Source organism: Larus michahellis, chromosome 2 (assembly GCF_964199755.1).
Source record: "Larus michahellis chromosome 2, bLarMic1.1, whole genome shotgun sequence".
Classification (NCBI taxonomy): Eukaryota; Metazoa; Chordata; class Aves; order Charadriiformes; family Laridae; genus Larus; species Larus michahellis.
Genome location: NC_133897.1, coordinates 118,298,476 through 118,317,356, shown reverse-complemented (window position 1 = coordinate 118,317,356; position 18,881 = coordinate 118,298,476). Strand labels below are relative to the sequence as shown.

The following is an 18,881-nucleotide window of genomic DNA, read 5'->3' as shown; positions in this document are numbered from 1 at the left end:
TTAAAAAGAGTGGGAGACAGAAGACACAACTGTAATCCAGGAAAAAATCTCATATTAACGTGACCATCAAGGGGCGAAGAGATTTATCTGTATTTGCACCGCTCATAATTTCAAACTTGATGGTCAAAACTCATTGTGTATTTTTATAGCACGTCCTTGTTCTAAGACACAGCAACCCAACCTGTGCTGACCCACCACTTTGCAACCTGTAAAATAATTCACGGATGACAACATTGTTTATATCGTCTACAGCACATCATTTGTCCATGTGCTGACAGACAGGAATGCCAATTGTCCTCCAAGACCGCATGCAAAGCATGGACTAAAGAAGCAAGAGGAATTCTGAGGAAAATGCTTTCCATTTCAGTTTTTATCCAGTAAAACTGTTCTACGTGGGCATGAAGCAAGCTTGGTCCATCTTCTATTGAGTCAAACTTTGGGCTTATTTCTGCGCTGTCTTGCTCCCTCCCCTGGTAGCTGTTCATACTTGTATACACAGAATGCTCCTGGAAATTTTATGCTTACTCTGTGCAGGAACAAAGCAAAGAGTGAATGTGTTCGGACCGAGCAGTCTTTCTGCACTAACACACACAAGCGAAGGTATCGTTCTTTCTTTCTTCCAAATTTTCCACAACTAAATTTAAATACAGCAAAGCCCTTTCTTTGAGGATCAGGGTCAACAAGGCCAGCCTGATTTTCATGTTGGTTATGTCTAAAGAGTCCACTGATATACCCCATAATGTATCAACAACTAGCACCTCACCACTCTCTTCCTCTCCCTCCTCTTCTTCCTCTGCTCTTCCCCTGCCTATAATTGTGTTCTCTTGTGTTGTTCTTTTTTTGGTTTGTTTTTTTTTTTTTGACAGGAGTTTCCATTAATCAGCAGGCAGACATCATCTTCCTCCTGCTTCATTAGGGACAAGCCATTCATCCTTTCTGCGTGAGAAAGGCAAAGTTCAAAAGCACAACTAATTAAAAGCAACTCATGACCAAGCTGGCCTTGCAGGCAGCGCAGGGAACGCAGCTGCCTGTGAACGTTTTAACAACAGTCTGTCTGACTTCCGTGCTCCAAGCAGCCCAAGAAACGGTTTATGATCAAAGGCTCGCTTTTCAGGCCGAGATCTGTTTGCGGGCTGGACAGATAGCGCTCTGGATGTGCTAAAGCCATCAACTCGCCATCTTTATGTTTTTGGGAATGACATTAAGCCACTGACTTGAAGGCTGTACTGTCACTGGTCCCATGCCCGTGTCTTCACATCACAAACTTGAATATATGCTAGGGATCACTGTGAGTGACTCTGTGGCCCGGTACTCCAGAGGAAGCTCTGCTGGAACTCCTGAGCGTTACCTTGGATGCGAGTTAGGAAAAGCTGACTTTCAGAAACCACTTCCACCCTTTCCGGTGGGGTCGTTTTTGATGATGTCAAATGGATGGGCTTGTAGATATTACTCTCTTTGGGGGCTGCTACTATGACAGAATCTTATAAACAGGCTGCCATGCGAACATGAAGCTGTCAAATTCTCCTAGTCGTGGCTAATGTGGTAGCATCATATATCTACATATTCATTAAAAGATGCACAAATCCCAACGTTAATTACCCTAAGTTTCCCCTTATTTCATAAAATGAGAAGAGGCAGCATGCAGACACATCTGAGTCCCAAGACACTGCCACAGCCAGGGAAAGGAAACTAGAAGATAGCTGTGACTGTCCTGGCAGGAGCGCCAGATGGCGGAGGTATGACCCAACAGGCACCGCTATTCAAAGATTCCCAGTTGGATGCTCACACCTGAACACACTTGAAGAAATTTCCCCCCCCACTCTCAACTTGCAAGTAGTGGCTTCATAGTAAGAAAGTATACAAATACTTGGCTCATAAACATTGATTTTAGTCTCCTCCTAATCTCCTCCAAAGACACTAACTCACTGGCGCTTACGGCTTTTATCTGAAATTCCTTTTCTTCTTCACGGCTTACAGATGTGGAGAAAAACAGCTCAAAGAACAGAGACCCCTCCTCTGCCAGCACAGCTGGCCGCAGTCACAGCGTGCTGCCATGCGTTGTACATGTCAGTACAGAGATGGCCAATGCCAACACTGAATGTAACAGTCTTTCAGGTTATTTTTTTAGCAGACTTTCGTTGCTGGGTTTGACTGGCTCTCTTTCTCCTTCCATTTTCTCCGGGGAAAAAATACATTATTGCAAGAGTTTGATAAAAATATAGGTACGCCATAATTAGAAATTGCAATTAGGAATTGCTGCAAATAGAAATCTGTAACTGAATTTCTGAAATTCATAATTTCCATCATTTTTTTTTGTTACACAAAAGTTGCTTAGCCTTGTTATTTCTTTATGAATTTCTCTTCCTCATAGACTTTCTTGGCTGTTCTGTTTCTATTCTTGTTTATATTTATTTTTTCTTTTTTTAATTGATCTCTTACTTGTCAAGATGAAGTTTAGTTCTCAATAGTGAAATATTTTTTCCTGGCATTAGAACAGCTGGGCAAGAGATCTAAATTTTTAAAGGCAACTGAAAACTTAAAAAATCGGCTAACTAAAGAGGAAGAAAGGGTAGTTCTTATGTTGTTTTACATATAAAAGCAGTTCCTTACTGTCCTCTAGTGGAGCAGTACTGTCCTCACAGACACTAACCACCTTTCAAAAAAAAGCACGTATTGCTAAAATATTCAATTGTACATTGTTCAGTCTTTTGTACCAAAAATCTCTGCAAATTGTCTCTTGTATTTTTCAGTTGAAACACTAATGCACTCTGAAGTAAGCAGAAGTTAGTATCAAACGGCAGAGTCTAAATAATGGCACATTTACAACTGTAGATCTGTGGACACAGGATACACGTCATATATTTAGCGACACAACACTTAAGCTATCCCTAAGTTGGCAGAGGCAGACCAAAAGGTGAGGTACATCACCTTTTGAAGGGAAAAATGGTATCATCTCAGGTAGTAAGACTGTCTAGTAAATATACTGTGGACTTTTGGCAGTATGAAACATGAAGTATGGCCAGACCGAGGGACAACTACTGAAACACAGATACTTCCCCTAGGACACTCTCCCAGCTTCCTGTAATGTAGACTTCAAAAACTTCAAAGGCAGTGGTAGTATTTTTAACACATCCTTGATGACTTCTGTCCACCTTACATTCCTTTTAACCTGCCCAAACTTTTTGTATCCGTAACATTCTGCAGCAGTTCCATAGCATAATCCAAGGTTCAACTGGGTTATGTAGGAAGATGCTCCTTTCTGCTTGTAACTAAACCTGCTGCCTGATGTCCCTTCGTGAGCAACACCTCCTACTTACCATTTCCACACTTCATGACTTTATTGGGATCTATCACACCCCTTCCTCTGTATCTCCTTTTCAACTGGAATCTTACCTTCCGCTTTGCAAATTCCCTCCTTCTGTTCTATATTCTAGTTCTACTCACAGGGTGAATAATTTAACCAACCTCTGTACCAGCAGAACCTACTGCCACTCCTGTAACACTACACCTGGAATTAAATGGTCCTATCCACCACGTTTTTAAATACCTATCTTTACACATGCACACACACTATATATATGCACACACGTATATAAAATACAACAACAGAAAGTACAGATTTTTTTGTAAATATACATATAAAATAAAAGCATCTCTACTTTCTATTCTTTTATTTTGGTTTGAGGCATTTAAATCGTTGCTTGCTTTATCATCTCTTTTTAAAGAGAATTCTCACTGGTTGAGCCTAACTCTGATTGTATGCTATTTGAACATTTTATTCTATCCTAGAATGCTATTTTATCTTAAGTATCCTACAGTGATCTTTGGCCTGCCTACCTAAGTAAAAGCATCACCCTGCCTCTGTGATACTGTATGCTTTTATTCTCCAAATGCAAGTATGAAATTGTATCCTCTGCTATAAAAAAAAAAACTAATTTAAAGTACCCCTGGAGAATCCTTCATAACCTAGTGGACAGCGATGGTCATGACCTAGGAGAACTCTGTGCACAGCTGTCATCAAAATTTAGAAGTAACAATCCTTATCTGCTTATCAATGAGACATAGCTATACAAACAGATCCAAATTAAGAAAAAAAATTTTGCATATTCTAATTTAAACACTGAGGAAAACGTGGTGCTATACATTTAACAGAAAAATTTAACACAGGCATTTAGACTACACAGTTTTTATACCTCCGAACTATTAGCAGTAGATACCTTTCATATTTAATACAGCTTTATTACAAGTAGATACAACCATTATTGCCAAAAGAGAAAGGCTATATAAAAAAATCCAGTGCAAAATAAAAGCACCCTACAAAATCTGCATTTCTGTTCCCATTGACAGGCATTTAGACCTTGCAAGAACAATTGATTTCAGTGACTTCAAAGCAGTTACTCACTGAGGCAAAGTTAGACAGGATTTGCTGGAATTTTAGCTGTTGACTTCAAAGAAAAAAAAAAGTGAGACTCATTGTCTGACAGGTGCAAAAATTAATACAAAATGTATTAACACAATATGAAACAAACATACATTAAATAGTTTTGTTTCCTGGTACATCAGATTTTCAAATGAATTTTATAAAATTTACATATTTAATGAAATGATTTACCTATCATTGTGGAAAACACAGTTCTTTATTTCAAGTTTATATTAACTATAAATATCTAAGAACAGGAAAGATACTCTTCAAGGTGGTGTGCCTTATTTCCCCATCCTTTATGTCTTCTGCTCTTTGCCTTTTGGAGAAAACATTACAGCATACGGCTGCCTTCTTTTTGGACGTTGACAGGGAGCAAGATCCTCTTTAATATATCCTTAAAAGAAGATTAACAAATCTGAGGTAAGAAATACAATATAAAAACACGCATAACTTTAGTTTCATTTTTTGTTTTCCCTCAAAAAATAACTTGTCCATTTTTTTCCTTTTATGGCAACTGGTTGTCACTTGACAAAAAGTTAGAGATCCCACGGTACAATATCATTAATGAAAACACTCGGCTGTCTTCTAGTAGATGACAGTATAGTAATGCAATGCAGATAGATTATACTGAAGAAGAGAATGTCATCTATTCAAAACAAAATTGCACTTTTCACTGTCTTTCCTACAGAAGATTTTACGTAAGAGTAACAAAGTATGCAAATACTACAAATCCAGTTGACTAATAAAAATCACTTTAAAAAAAATAAATTTAACTCCTAGTCATACACAGGAAACTTCAGGCATGTGTACTTCGTGTGTCTAAACAGTACGTCCCTCTGTTTTGAGGGTATTCTTATTTATTAAAGACTTCTCCATTTGGAAAAAGCCAAACATGAACCTGTGGATCAAAACACACCTTGAAAGCTCTCCAACAAGAGGGGAGTATAGAAAATTTCTGTAACATGCTCAACTTAGCTAACACTGACAGTAAGCAGACATTTTATGCAAATCAGTTACAGCACCTGGCTTTTGTCAAACGATTACTGTTTATCAGCACTAACATCCACTGAAGTGAGAGTAGCAGATTCCTACTTCATAGTTGGAAAATGTTGTCTATGCAACTCAGAATTTATAAAAAACAACACAGACCACAACTGGTTCAAGACACCAATAAGAAGTAGAAAATACCCTAGTACTTCTGAGTGACAGCTGCAATTTGCTCATCATGGGAACTCTCTCTGGTGATTTGGTTTTCTTGCTGCACTCTTATATAATACGGCTTTTTACCAAGAAAGGGCTGATCTAAAGTCTGCCTCTGAGAGGTCGAGGACCATTAACAACTGAACAGCTCTTACTCTAGCAGAACAAGGAGATAGCCAAGAAGCTAATTTTAACCAGGTTGCAAACAGATTCCAAATGGGTAATAACAGACAACCTCTATCATTACTTAAGGTAAAGGAGGAATGGATTAGCCTCAGACAAGTCCTGTCTAAGTGGATACACAAGAGAGGAAAGAGACTACTCACTGGCTAGCTGGACTGAGGGATTCACTTTCCCCTATGTTATACCAGAAACAAATTGATTAAAAAAAAAAAAAAAAAAAGAACTATTTTCTTGAAGCCTAACCAAGCCCAAGGAAGCTTAACAGCCTGCAAATCCTATGACCAGTTTAAGCCTTTGCAGTGGATATTTAAGAAGGGGGAACTTGAATAGGGCTTCAAAAGCAAATTTGACGCTTGTCCCCCACAATAGGGGGAGGCTTAAAGTTCTGAACACCATGTTTGAAATATACATATTTCTTGGAAATACAGCTTCAAATTTAAATGAACTCGACTCAGTATATCTTGGTTAGGCATTATAATTGGCAGTACAAAAGTTATGTTATTCCCTAGAAATCAAGGTTCCCTGTTCTGGAAGATTAAGGATGATACTGCAACACTATCACACAAGAACACATATACATCCGGCTACATTTTCCTATGCCTGACCTGAAACTGTTAGGAGAACAGATTAAACAAGCTAACAACATATGCACAAATAAAGACATAAGTAACTCAAAGAGAGTTCATACAGGGCTCCTAACCTCAGAGCTTCACCACTTCTGAAGAAATGTACATACAGTACACTACAAACTCATCATGTTTTAACATTATTAGTAAAAACTCATTTTTATACCAAGCTCTGGGAGTTAGAAGAATTATTTAGGAAAGAACAATCCTCTGTGTGAAGAGGAATAAAAAGAAAAACAAACGAAACCAAAACAGCTTTTGTGTCACTAACAAGCAGGGTATGCATATTAAAAACTATTTAATTACACCCTACCTTCCACATTTCCAATATCATGTGGTATTCTGTAGCTCTAAAGATGCAAAGGACATCAACAGTGCTGCCTGTCTCTCCTCAGTAAGTACAATCTCTCAGCCTTTGCCTTTGAAAATGCTGACCCAAGTCTTGCTTTGGTTCAAAGACACACAGGGTTTTAAGTTGTACGAAGATCCCAATTTTGTTTGCCTTCTCTATCTAGGCTCTAAGAACATTTCCTTATATTCCAAATAATGGCTGCTGATAAGTAATCAGACCTCAACAAGACTGGGTGAGAAACGCAGCTTTATGAACTAGAGATAGTTTCAGGGAACCATTCTAGAAAAAAACCACCAAAACAAACAGCTTTAAAAATGCTTTGTAAGCCTTTTTTGCACAAACCTCTTTCCACACAAGTTTGAGTGGAAGGAAATCCAACCTCCCAGAAATTTTCTGGAGTATTTGGAGGAATGTAACGAAATCTGTGTCTTGAACAGGCAGCTAGTTTCTTTTCTCTCTCTTCTTCTGGAATGTCTGCATAATACTGAGTGTTAGGGGAGAAAGCAGAATTCTAAGTTAACAAATTCATACATATAGAGCAACTGCTTTACACAATGATACTGTCAATCGCTGTTTATTAACAGTTATCTAAAAATAATCGTGGGGATAGACAAGAGTAGAGATTTGTTATCCAAATGACAAACACTTGGCCATTATCCTAAAAGCTCACTGAATTTACAGATTAAGTATAACAGTATGGTGGCGAGTTTCTTAGTTTTATATCTTTTAACATACCATAGGTACAAGGTTTAGGCATGTGTACAATTACTTATGTTGTTTTACTGACTGATTTTGCAAAGCTAAGTAGCCCAGGTGTTGAAATTGATGGGAATTTTCTAACATACTAAGTTTCAGCTCACTTTCACAAATGAAATAGAAAAGTGAAAACGCACCAAAAAAAATCCATGCTGCAGAATTATTTCCAGTGTCTAAATTTACAGTAGTAACAGCAAACTTAAGTCAAAATACTTCCTACTTTATTACCCTTGTTAGAAATGCTCCTTATCCAATAACAACGGCTCAGGCAGTGATCAATATGAAGCACATTTTATTTAGACATTCTTGCAAGAACAGGTGTCCTAGCAGGTAGGCACACCTGAGGTCCCAAAATAACTTCTTTTTATTTCCTGTCCCCAGCCAAAATTTCCCTCCCCTGTTTCCCCACTGGCTAGGTACTCCAGGGTTTACAGCCTACCCGATTCACCTAAAACTACTTCCATTTGTCCCGCCTCTGTTTACTTCTCCCCATCACCACCCCTCCTAAACCCCTTACTTCACCTGTTTATTTCCTCCCTTTTTTGGTATTATTGCCCACAGTAGCTGGTCTCAGTTAAACATTCATCCTCCCATTAAACTACTGATCCAGCATAGACTGGTTTCTCCTTTGTCTAAGGGATGAGTATTCTTGCACGTCTCTTAATCAGCCTTTGTGTTATTAGTCATTCTCTAGCTACATTATTGCAGACTGGCCAAGTTGTTCCTCTGCAAAAACGATACTTAGATTCTTCTTACACCCTCAAATTAGGAGTAAATAAAGAGATAGTTTAATTAGCTGACTGATACTGGGACTCCAGAAAATACCTGCCAGCTGGGCATTCTCTAGAGTATATAGTAAATTGGCTAGCTACTCTTTCATCCCTGTCAGCTGTACTGGGGGCTGCAACAACTATATACTCTCCAAACTTTTTTGCTGGGTGTTCCCCTGAGTAGCATCATAGAAAGATAGTATTTTTCAAGTAGTTTTCTACCACTTTAGTTTGTGATTCTAGTTGGCATCTCCTAAAAATACCAATCTGGCACTTAGATATCATAGAGTACCAAAATATTTTCAAAACAAACACACTGTTTGATTCAAGTGGCAAGCCAACAGTCACCAGCTGGATTGCACAAGAAACCTGACCCTCATAAAAGCGGTAGAACAATTCCACTGAAGTTACAGTGTTATAATTCAAAAAGGTAAACTAAAGTATAAAACCTCATTCAATCAGCTGGAAAGTGATCTAGACTGGGCAAAATAAGGAAAGGAACAGAATACCACTGTCAACAGAGATTACTTCCTGTCTCCATCTACTGGTAGGATTTCAGAAAACCTATGTACTTGGAATCATGAAGTACACTAATAACTTTTTTTCTCCTAGTAGATGGCAGACAAAGTATAAAATGGGCATAAAAATCCTCCTCCAAAAAAACCCATGAAAATTAAATATTGATGATTGTATAGAAAAGAGTAATCACAGCTCTGAAAATGTCAGCGACAAAACTTCACGAACTAGGAAAAGTAGGCTTGTTTCATTTTGTGATTCTGTAGACTGTGAAAAACGCAACTGTGCCTGAAACTGAAGTATATTTTCTCCACCCCCAAATCAATTCAGACTTCTTGCCATTGTACAAAGTGTGACACCAGAACATGTTCTGCTCTCAAAGCCCTTATTTGTACAGGAATCTGACCTAGCAACATGTGGGTCTCCTGGTCAAGAACAGAGACCCAGGTTGTTAGCAGGTTGTACCCGAAATTTCAGATTACTGGTCTGTCTACTACAGAGTCCTGGTACACAGGACAGAATAAACTGCCAGTTCCAAAGATAACATTCAGGAATGGTTATAAGCCCCTAGTGAAAAGTTCTTCAAAACATACCCTGTATAAGCCCAGGATACTCCCACACTCTTGATAGCAAAACCCCTTTCAATCACTGAATTCGAACACAGTTTAAAAATGTTTGCCACTGTCTCATACAATGTTCCCTTAAACAGGAAAAGGCCTACGCCAAGACCAGAGCTTAAGTGGATATCGGTAGGTTGGGGACTGAGTCAGATAGCGTAGGGTCACTCATGCAGCTAGACTTCAAAGACCCCGCTAGAAAAATGTCTGTGTCACTCAGTTAAAGGTCTAGAGACTAATGAAAGAAAAGAAACAGGTAATTATCATCTAGTATGCATCAATTTTCGCTGATAAAATTTAAGAAATGACATGGTGTTAAATCAACAAAATTAATTATAAGAATTCTACAGTATTTGTGTAAATCAAATAGATTAATAGCTGAGTCTTATTTACAGATAATCAGCAGTGCACCTTATGTTTGTCCTTTAAATAGCCTGGAATTTTAGAAGTCAGTCTACTGAAAGTTTGCAGTGCTGAATTTATTTTTGGAATGAAAATGTTTACGATTGGTGAGGAATATTTATGGATCAAACAATGAAAAATGCAGGACAGCTCTCTAGGAACAGAAAATAAAGAGACCTATCAATAATCAAGCTAAGTATGTATTGAAAAGAAATTAGTAACTTTTTGTTAGTTTGGCTTGTTTAGAAATCTATCAGCGTTGACAAAGAATGAGAAAGTTAAACATACGTCTGCTAAACAGCAAAAAGAACTCTCAGCTGTTTTCTAGATTGATCTCGCTATCCACAGGATTTTCAACTCACACAAAACATTCAAGCTAGGCTTTTCCACGTGCGAAAAGATATGCAAAATCTCATCCTGCAGTATCTTCACTGTAAAAGAATTGTTTACAGAACCCTACAATTTGCAGTCTCAAAAAGAGAACAAACCTTTAAAATATTCCTCTCGTTAGTTTAGCACTAAGTTACTTACAGAATAATTTCTGTAATCTAAACATATATAAAGCCATCTGACTGATTCTCCTTATCTAAAGTGTGGCAAGGCTTAGTAACCACACTAACAAACATTAACTCCTGCATACAATCTTTCTTTGATCGCATCGCAAAGTCATAACAAACCAAACCAAAACCTCTTATCAAATGCTCTACACTGTAAAGTGAATGAGATGCCTCCACAAAGTTTTAAGATAAGGACTTATAAAGGACTTTGACATCAGTCTGCTAAGGCATGTGCAGAAATTAAACCTCTCACATCTTCTCAAAATGACAGATAATTTTCCCTACTCTCATACTGCATGCAGCACATGGCCAGAAACAATTTACTGATTTCTACCCCCTCCTTAAGTATTTCCTCAGACTTTGGAGACTTTTCAAGCCCTTATGACTGATAAGTAAGCCAAGACTTTTTTAAAGCATCATTTATGCTTTGTCCAATACTCCCTTTTTCCATAGGCATTTAATTCAAAGCTAATTTTATTATGGTGCAATGACACTGCCAGGCATTCCACACATTCCAAGACGTTCATCTTGAATGATGTAGACTTAAAAAAAAATGCCAAAAAACAAGAAAAACACAAACTCTTCTGAAGTTTAATGTAGAAACCTACTATTTTAAAATTGGAGCTGTAAATGTTTCCAAACAGCAGTTACCACTCTAACTTGCCAGAAAGTAACAAGAACTGGATTTGCTGAGAGGAGAAGATCTGTAACTTACAGAGACAGGAAATGAAAACATTTAACACATGTCTCTTGGCCAAGAAATAGACTGAAAGCTTGGGGTTTTGTTGTTTGGTTTTTTTTCTTCTCTTTTTTTTTTCCCTCAACATCTTGTTTTCTTTCAAATTCTTTAAATCAAACTTATTTTTGAAAATGGTATTTATAGTTGACTGTAAAACTTAATTATTTGTATTTAATGAGTTTTACCAAAGCTGTTTTTTCAGGACTTTGTTTTTTATGAAAAATATACTCTAATAAATTTCTTCAGCTAAGTAAATGTGACAACTACAGAGTGAATAGCAGGGGAATCTATGAAAAATATTGGTTCTATATAGGTGTGGAAATTAAGTGAAAAGATTCCAGAGAATCCCTCATTATTTAGTCATTAATCCACACTTCTGGCAAGTCATAATGTATAAGATCATCACCTAATTAACTCCAGCCTGGAAGTCTATTAATGACCAAATGAAGTATGTCCTTATTACACATGTAATTAATTCAATACTTTACTCCATACCAAGTATCTGAAAGCAGTTTAGTAATTTGAAAAGGAGGAAAAAAGTATGTTCTAAAATTTCATATTTTTTAATCTGCTAATGTAAACATTTTTGCATGCATTTGCACATATATATATGCATTCGCACCTATGCTGGTGCAATTATCTGAAGACACAGACATGCCATAAAACAAGGAAAAAAAACCCCACATTGAGATATATCTATATATAGGTACACCAAGACATAGAACTTACTTATTCCAGTAGCTGTAAATGTCAGTAGAGCTTTTGAGCTAAGTTTAGAAACTTGTAATCATTCTTTGACTAGCTAATGTATTTTTCATTAAAAAAAAAAAATCTATCCTCAAACTGATACACACAAGAAGTTAATACTTTCTAAGTCATGTGCAGTTACTACAGTTAAAAGCAAACCAACCAACCCAGACCTTGGTAAAACAGCTTTGGTAAACATTTACTTATCTGCTGCTGTAGGTACTGATGGTGATGCAACCAGATTCATAATTTCAACAGCACTTTAGCACTTAGACACTAGCAGAGCTAGAAGAATGGAAAACTGACCAAATTTAAAGCACTACTTACTATTTCACATTCCTTACAAGTATGGCCAGGCAATTTTCTTCTTTCTTCTTTTTTTCGAATAACCTCAATATGAGGAAAATCTAACACAGTATTCTTTCTGAAAAACAAAAATGTTTTCACACGATAGCACATTCATTTCTCCTACATGTCTAGAAATTTTCAGTTTTTAGAACACAATGAAGGAGAGTCTCAAGAAAAGAAGAAATACCAGAAAATGCCTACAAAATCCAATTATACTACATTTCAGGATTTTTTAAATGTAATATGATCTTTCACATAACCAGAGATGTGCATCTCCTCATTATGGCTTTTCATAGTGTGAAAGTAATTACTAGATCAAAATGACTCAAATATAGATCTTCTGTAGAATACTTATTTTGCCTGCGGCACAGTTGTGCTTGCATTGTTTTCTGCAAAAGGAACGTATGTTGGGGTTCCATACAAGAACTAACAGATTCAACTCGTCTGCTCACAGAACACTAAACAAGTTTTTCTCTACAAAGAAAACATATGCTGGGGTAAAAAATAAGGTAACAACTATTTAACTGAAGGGGTTGATATCATTATGAAATGAAGATTCAGACTACCAATGTTGATTATACAGAAAGGCAATAGAGGAAGCACTAAGAGGCACAGTTAAACATTACTTATTTATTGCCTAGAGGAAGGGGCAAAAATGCCAGAGAAGGAAAGGTTTTATTTGTACAAGCAACTCATAGGCTTTTGGCTCACGAACTCATGCATGACCACGTGCCTGTAAAAAACAACATGGATTACAAAATACAGCATTCCAAAAAAAATTACAGAAAGCTGAAGAGGCAATTCCTTCTCTTCAGTAAATGTGATAGACAGGCATCTCAATGTGTTTGGTTCTTTTCCCCTACCCAGCTTTTATCTAAGGCTTTTACGTAATTCACTAGATCTTTTACCTGTGCATCTTTATCTGCTAGTACGTTACACACAAACATACATTTTATGGAAAAACAAGTTCCCTATCGGGAGGATATAAAGAGCCTTAAAATGCCTATACAGAACAAACTAAATTACCTTTCATCACTTTTGAAATATGGCTCCACAAAAGCTTTCTGCTTGGTTTTATCTTGTTTATCCTCATGTTCTGTAAATATACATGTAAAACAAAAAATTACATGTCATATAAGGCTAACAGACTGCCTGGAGAAACGTCTGTGAAATTATCAGCCAGCTATTAAGAAATACAAAAATACCCTGTACATTCAGTCTGAGACAACAGATTCAAAATACTAAAGATAATATAGAATTGATTGCACCAGTGATCAAAAAGCATTACTGGAGTAGAAGGAAAACAGCAGCGAGATGATTGAAGAAGATAAACAGAATAGCAAAGGAAAGGCTGCTTAAATACAAAATAGTGTGAAGCCTTTGATAGAACCTAGGATAGGGAGAAGAAAGGAAGCAAGTAATCTGGAGCAAAAAACTGGCGTTTTCTATAAGAGTCACTCTGCTATACAGTTCCTATGCCAGCTTCCATTACACACCCCATATTTGTGTCATGGCTATACAAATGAACTACAAAAATATTTTCATATTGGTTTATGTTATGTCCTTACAATGAATAAGTTTTCCCATGAATTTATGAAAAATGAACTCATGGTTTATTTGGAATATTTGCTCCTCGAGAACAGAGCCCGATTTCAATTCGACTTTTGTAGTTCAACCAGACTAATAAAGACAAAACAAATTATATCCCACTCTTTAGTTTCTTGCTTGCTGCTGTTACTTCCTTATCCTGCTCTTCATCATGAAGAATTTCTTTTTCATCACATTCAGGAGGACTATCTTCTGGTAGGCAGGATTCATATTCTTCATGGGTTGTCCGATCAAACATTTCTGTTAAGGTATCATTCTTTTTGTTTTCTCCTCCTATTATAAAAAGCATAATGAACACACAAATCAGTCTCTCAACAATTTAAGTCAAGAAAGCATATTTTAATTGAATGTGTATCAAAAGAACTAACATCTACTTCCTGCTCCAGCACTGCTTAACTCAACTCCGGCAACACAATTATTCTTTCCGCAACTTCTCTGTCAATCTTTTAAATACGGACAACACTCATCTATTTTTCATAAAGATACCTCGATTCAATTTCTAACATTTGATTAATTACAAAATCATTTAGATATAACTTTAACCTTAACACTGGACACATGAAGTTTTTGTTCTTGTAAATTATGAAGTTATCCAAGCAGAAAGAAATACCTTCTCTGTGTAGGAGATAAACTACAGAAAAGCGATCAAGTTGCAACAGCTTAAAAAAATTAAACACACAATTAAAAGTCACTGCCCTGCAGCCATGATTCACCACATACCATAAATTAAATGTGATATAAATACGTTTGGATTTATTTTAAGTATACTAGTTCTATTTATATGCCATTAAAAATTAAATTAGTCTTCCTATAGAAAGTCTGATACGATTACATAGCACTTTCAAAGTGCTTTATTTTAAGAATGATTGTGGGCAGGTGAGATGAGAATTATTATATGGTTATTTAGCTCTATCTCAGCACAAATCCTATCATTTTCTTCATCTAAGTTAAAAAGCAGCTCAACAACAACCACGGATTCTACCAGGAAACAGACTAACCTTTGTAACATACAAAAATACATCAATGCTGTTTTACTGCAAACAATTTTCTACTATCTACTCATACAGAGGAAAAAATGCCCTTCACTCTTTTCTCCTGAGGGGGAAAAAAAAAGAAAAGCCTTACTTGGATTGCTTTCCTGGTTTTGCTCTTGACTTTTAATTTTTGATAGCACACTTTGACTGACATATGTATAATCCATATCAACAGCTTCCCCTCCGACTCTTGACTGAGAACCACCCTAAGTAAGAAAAAGCAAACATGACAATTGCACTCAGAAGCAATTGTATAGTCAGTGTCATTGCTGTATATCTGAAACACTTTCACAACAGTTACTGCCATCTTTTTGGATACTTTGTGATGTTTTTTCTGCAGTGATGTCTGTATGATAAAGATGTAAAATCTATGTAAGAGAGTAACATGTTTTGAAATTAACGCATAAAGCATTTATCTGGTGGGTTACATTACTTGATGGGCCAGAAATGTCTTAAAAGTTTTCATGTTAAATTCTACGAAGATAAAAAGTAACAATGAAACATACAGAAATTAAAAACTGGTCAAATTAATACATTTTAAGAGACACTTTAAATGAGACAAAACAAATAGACTTCAGGACTCAAAGAAAGATAATAGCCATTATCTGCACATTTTCTATTAGTTAACATAAAGAGATATCACAGTGAACATTTTTACGGAAAAAACTATGAGATCTGAACTACTTTTTTGTCTTAAAAGAAAACCAAAATCACCCCCAAATGCATCAGTTTCATACTGAGCCACCTGGCTGAGTTTATCACATACAACTAGACAGTGGAAATGTTTTAAGATAACTGTAGTGTACTATGTATAAATTATCTTTTCAGGAGTGCAAACAAACATCAAATGAGATGAACTTAGATTTTTGTTAAAAAGTGAATTTGGTCTGCCCAGAATAAAGTTCACGATTCTACTTTTGTAGGCTTTTTTCGATATCACAGAACACGCAGACTTGTTACACAAATTTACCTTTGTATCAATCACAGTAACGTCCATTTTGTACTGTGAAAGGTCAGCTCCTGGGTCTATGCTCCACTGGAGGTTTTCTAAAGCTTTATCTTTCATGTCTGGATGCAGAGAATATGAGAAAAAAGACAAATAATCAGAATCCAATTCTGCCAACAGCATTCTATAGTGTCTAAATTATGTCAGCTTTCCTTTTATCAATTCATTTTTGGGTTTAGGGATTGCTTCTTCTCAAACAATAAACATGCACATTTCTTGTAAATTGTATTTTGTCTGAAGAGTAAGAAATAGATCTGTAAGTTTTTTGTCATATTCAGGGAGCACACCACTCCTTTATGCTTGTATGAGGTATGTCATGCATAAAATACTCTTGCAGGTAGAATCTCTGTACTTTGTAAATCCAGTAGTATTAATACCGGACAGAAGATATAAGATTGATAAGAATACCGAAGTCAAGTTTTAGAATACAAAGAGTACGAAAATGTCTGGTCATTGTTCCAGTGATGGCTCTTGATTTATCTTTGAAGTAGAGGTTTAGATTGTAAGCTACATGGCCACATCAACTGCTGACACATTTCTTTTAAATTCAAAATGCAAGTATTTCTAAATAGAGTATGCAGTGTAACAGCTCAGCTAAGGAGTTCAGAAGCAGTGACTCTACAATCCCAGTTCAAAATCTAAGTTTTCAGACTGGGACCACTTAACAAGAAGAAGATACAACAAGATGAGTATTTAGCAGCATCTGTTCAGTATCATTAAAGATACAAATTTCTTTAACAGATCATCAGGAATCATGAAAAGTTAAGAAGGTGACTTATCCTTACACTTAAGTGCAGTTTTCAAGCATTTGATACAGTTTAAACTCAAAGTTCCTGAGATTTTATTTCAGTATCTGTTATTCATATGTTGCATTAAACAACAATGCTAAATCAACAAGAAAGAACAATATTGCTAGCCTGTTGAATTTACAGCTGAATGACAATGATGTATTTACTATATAGTGGCAAAAGAATGCCAGGAAGACACAATTTGAAAGTGTGGGGGGTGATCTGCAGAAGTCCTGAATGGGATGAGACTAAGTTAGAAGCAGAACAGAGAAAGTGATTACAGTGGGAGAAAATAAGATACACAAAATTCTATTCAACCATAGCACAGGCTGGAGGAGCAGGGGACAATAAAAGGAACATCTTCATCAAATTACCTTGCTCATTTTGCAGTGCTTTATTTTTTGATAGTCTACAAGGATTTGGTTGAAGCACAGATGCTGGTTCAGACTCTCCATGTCCTGTCCTTGTTTTCTTTCTATTTGGTACATGGCCACTGGCAACCTAATAACATATTGCAATTTTACTATTTCCCAAATCTATATAATATTTCAAAGGAGAAGAAAAAAAAAAAGAAGCCAGAAAAGCATACCTTCACATCATCAAAAAGTTGCTCTGTTTCTGCAGAACTTGGCTGTGGTACAATTTTGAAGGGAGGAACTTCTTCTTTCATTTGGATCTGGCTTTTCTTATCTGGGAATGTTTTTCCCAGCATTGCCTCTTGTACATACGATTCCTCTTGTAAATCTCTGCCAAACAAACAGCTCTCATTATTGGGTTTTTGAATGGATGATGAACCTTCAGGAATGGGCTTCCCTAGCTGTGAAAAAACGTCATGCAGAGTCACCTGTTTCAGTCTATTTTTACAGGTCTCCTCACTTCCTTGTTTTTTCTCTTGACAACGAACTCCAGAGAAGCGATCAGACAGATCCAAGGGCTTATCAACTGTATGGTCCCCATTAATATGCTGAATGTCTGATTGAAAGGGCATAGAGTTCTCTTTGTTGAAGGATGTTTTTTCACAGCTTATTGCATGGTCATCTTCAGCTTTCTTTCTCTTAGCACACCTGCCTTCCAGCTGTCTCTGGTGTACGAGAAGGAAATCGCTCTTGATCACCTCATTTTTAGCTGCACAAGTGTTTCCAACACAGGTTACAGCCTCATTAGTATTCTTTTTCACAACCATTTGCCTATTCATAGAGGCCTGGCTGATAACTGAGTTGATTTCAGTTCCAAGATTCAGTGGTGCAACAAAAGCAACATCTTCAGATTTTGATCTACTTTTATGAGACCTGGAACTGGAAGGATTGTTGAAGAGGTTGGTTTTGAGATGAGGCTTCAATCCTGAATCTAAGATACAAGAGGTATGACTTGTACTTGAGTTGTTCTTCATATTGCTAGAAGCTCCAAAAACAGGAGAGGCTACCTGAGAATCCCAGTCAACATGTGGTGGAGTATTCTGAGATGGATCTGAAAGACTGAATACAATGAGAGATCAGATATTTTTCTGGAGTAGACAGGGAGCTGGGAGGAGAAAAGGGATATACAAAAATTGTAAGTTTCCTATCAGTGATCTACTTCAAAGCTGTCAGAGCTGCTAGCATTAACTGAAAACAGAAGGAAAAAGAAAAGGGAAATTTTTGGTATAGGAGTAACTACTGTTGCACTTTGAGCTGCAAAAGGCAAACAAAACACAAACCTTGTCCTTCATTTTAGTATAGTGTGAAGTTCTGTCCCACATTCAACTGAGAACCAAGGACAGAATTAGGCCTACTTAGGAATCTCTTCTACCAAAGGACTCCCTACCTTTCAATGCACTGAAACGGAAGAAAGTGAGAAAGGTTGTGATAGCAGTTTATCTAGGTTCTTGTATAGATCTTTTATAAGATACGATAACAGATTCACAAAGCTTCTGCAACTGAAGGAAAAGCGTGCAAGCTTCTTTCAGGTACTCTGTTTTTTACTTGCCATCAATAAAATATACATTTAAGATGACAAATAGGGGCTAAAAAAAAATATTCAGTTTAGATCACAACATCCTGAGAATAGTGGGAAGGGCAACAGTCAACTGGTATGACATTTAGGCAGCAGAAAGTTTCATAATCATTTTCCTACCCTAGCTCCAAGTCACTTGCCCTCAGGTTTACAGGCCTCAAGAGATAACAAGTTTGAGAATGAAGTAGAAGTCCACAGTTCTGTATTCTATCAGTTC

General features: G+C 36.7%; 1 protein-coding gene across 3 annotated transcripts in view; it reads right to left on the bottom strand.

Moving 5' to 3' along the window:
* Positions 1-4,174: 4,174 nt before the first annotated feature.
* RBBP8 (RB binding protein 8, endonuclease) overlaps positions 4,175-18,881 on the bottom strand; it is a 38,697-nt gene continuing 23,990 nt past the window's right edge. For all 3 annotated transcript variants that reach the window (XM_074576825.1, XM_074576823.1, XM_074576824.1), the window contains 9 exons: positions 17,262-18,147; positions 17,047-17,173; positions 15,849-15,946; positions 14,970-15,084; positions 13,947-14,117; positions 13,263-13,332; positions 12,216-12,312; positions 7,127-7,268; positions 4,175-4,817 (listed from right to left, as the gene is read on the bottom strand). In XM_074576825.1, the coding sequence (XP_074432926.1) occupies positions 4,720-4,817; positions 7,127-7,268; positions 12,216-12,312; positions 13,263-13,332; positions 13,947-14,117; positions 14,970-15,084; positions 15,849-15,946; positions 17,047-17,173; positions 17,262-18,147 (1,804 nt within the window). In that variant the 3' untranslated portion in view covers positions 4,175-4,719. The remainder of the gene's footprint in view (positions 4,818-7,126; positions 7,269-12,215; positions 12,313-13,262; positions 13,333-13,946; positions 14,118-14,969; positions 15,085-15,848; positions 15,947-17,046; positions 17,174-17,261; positions 18,148-18,881) is intronic.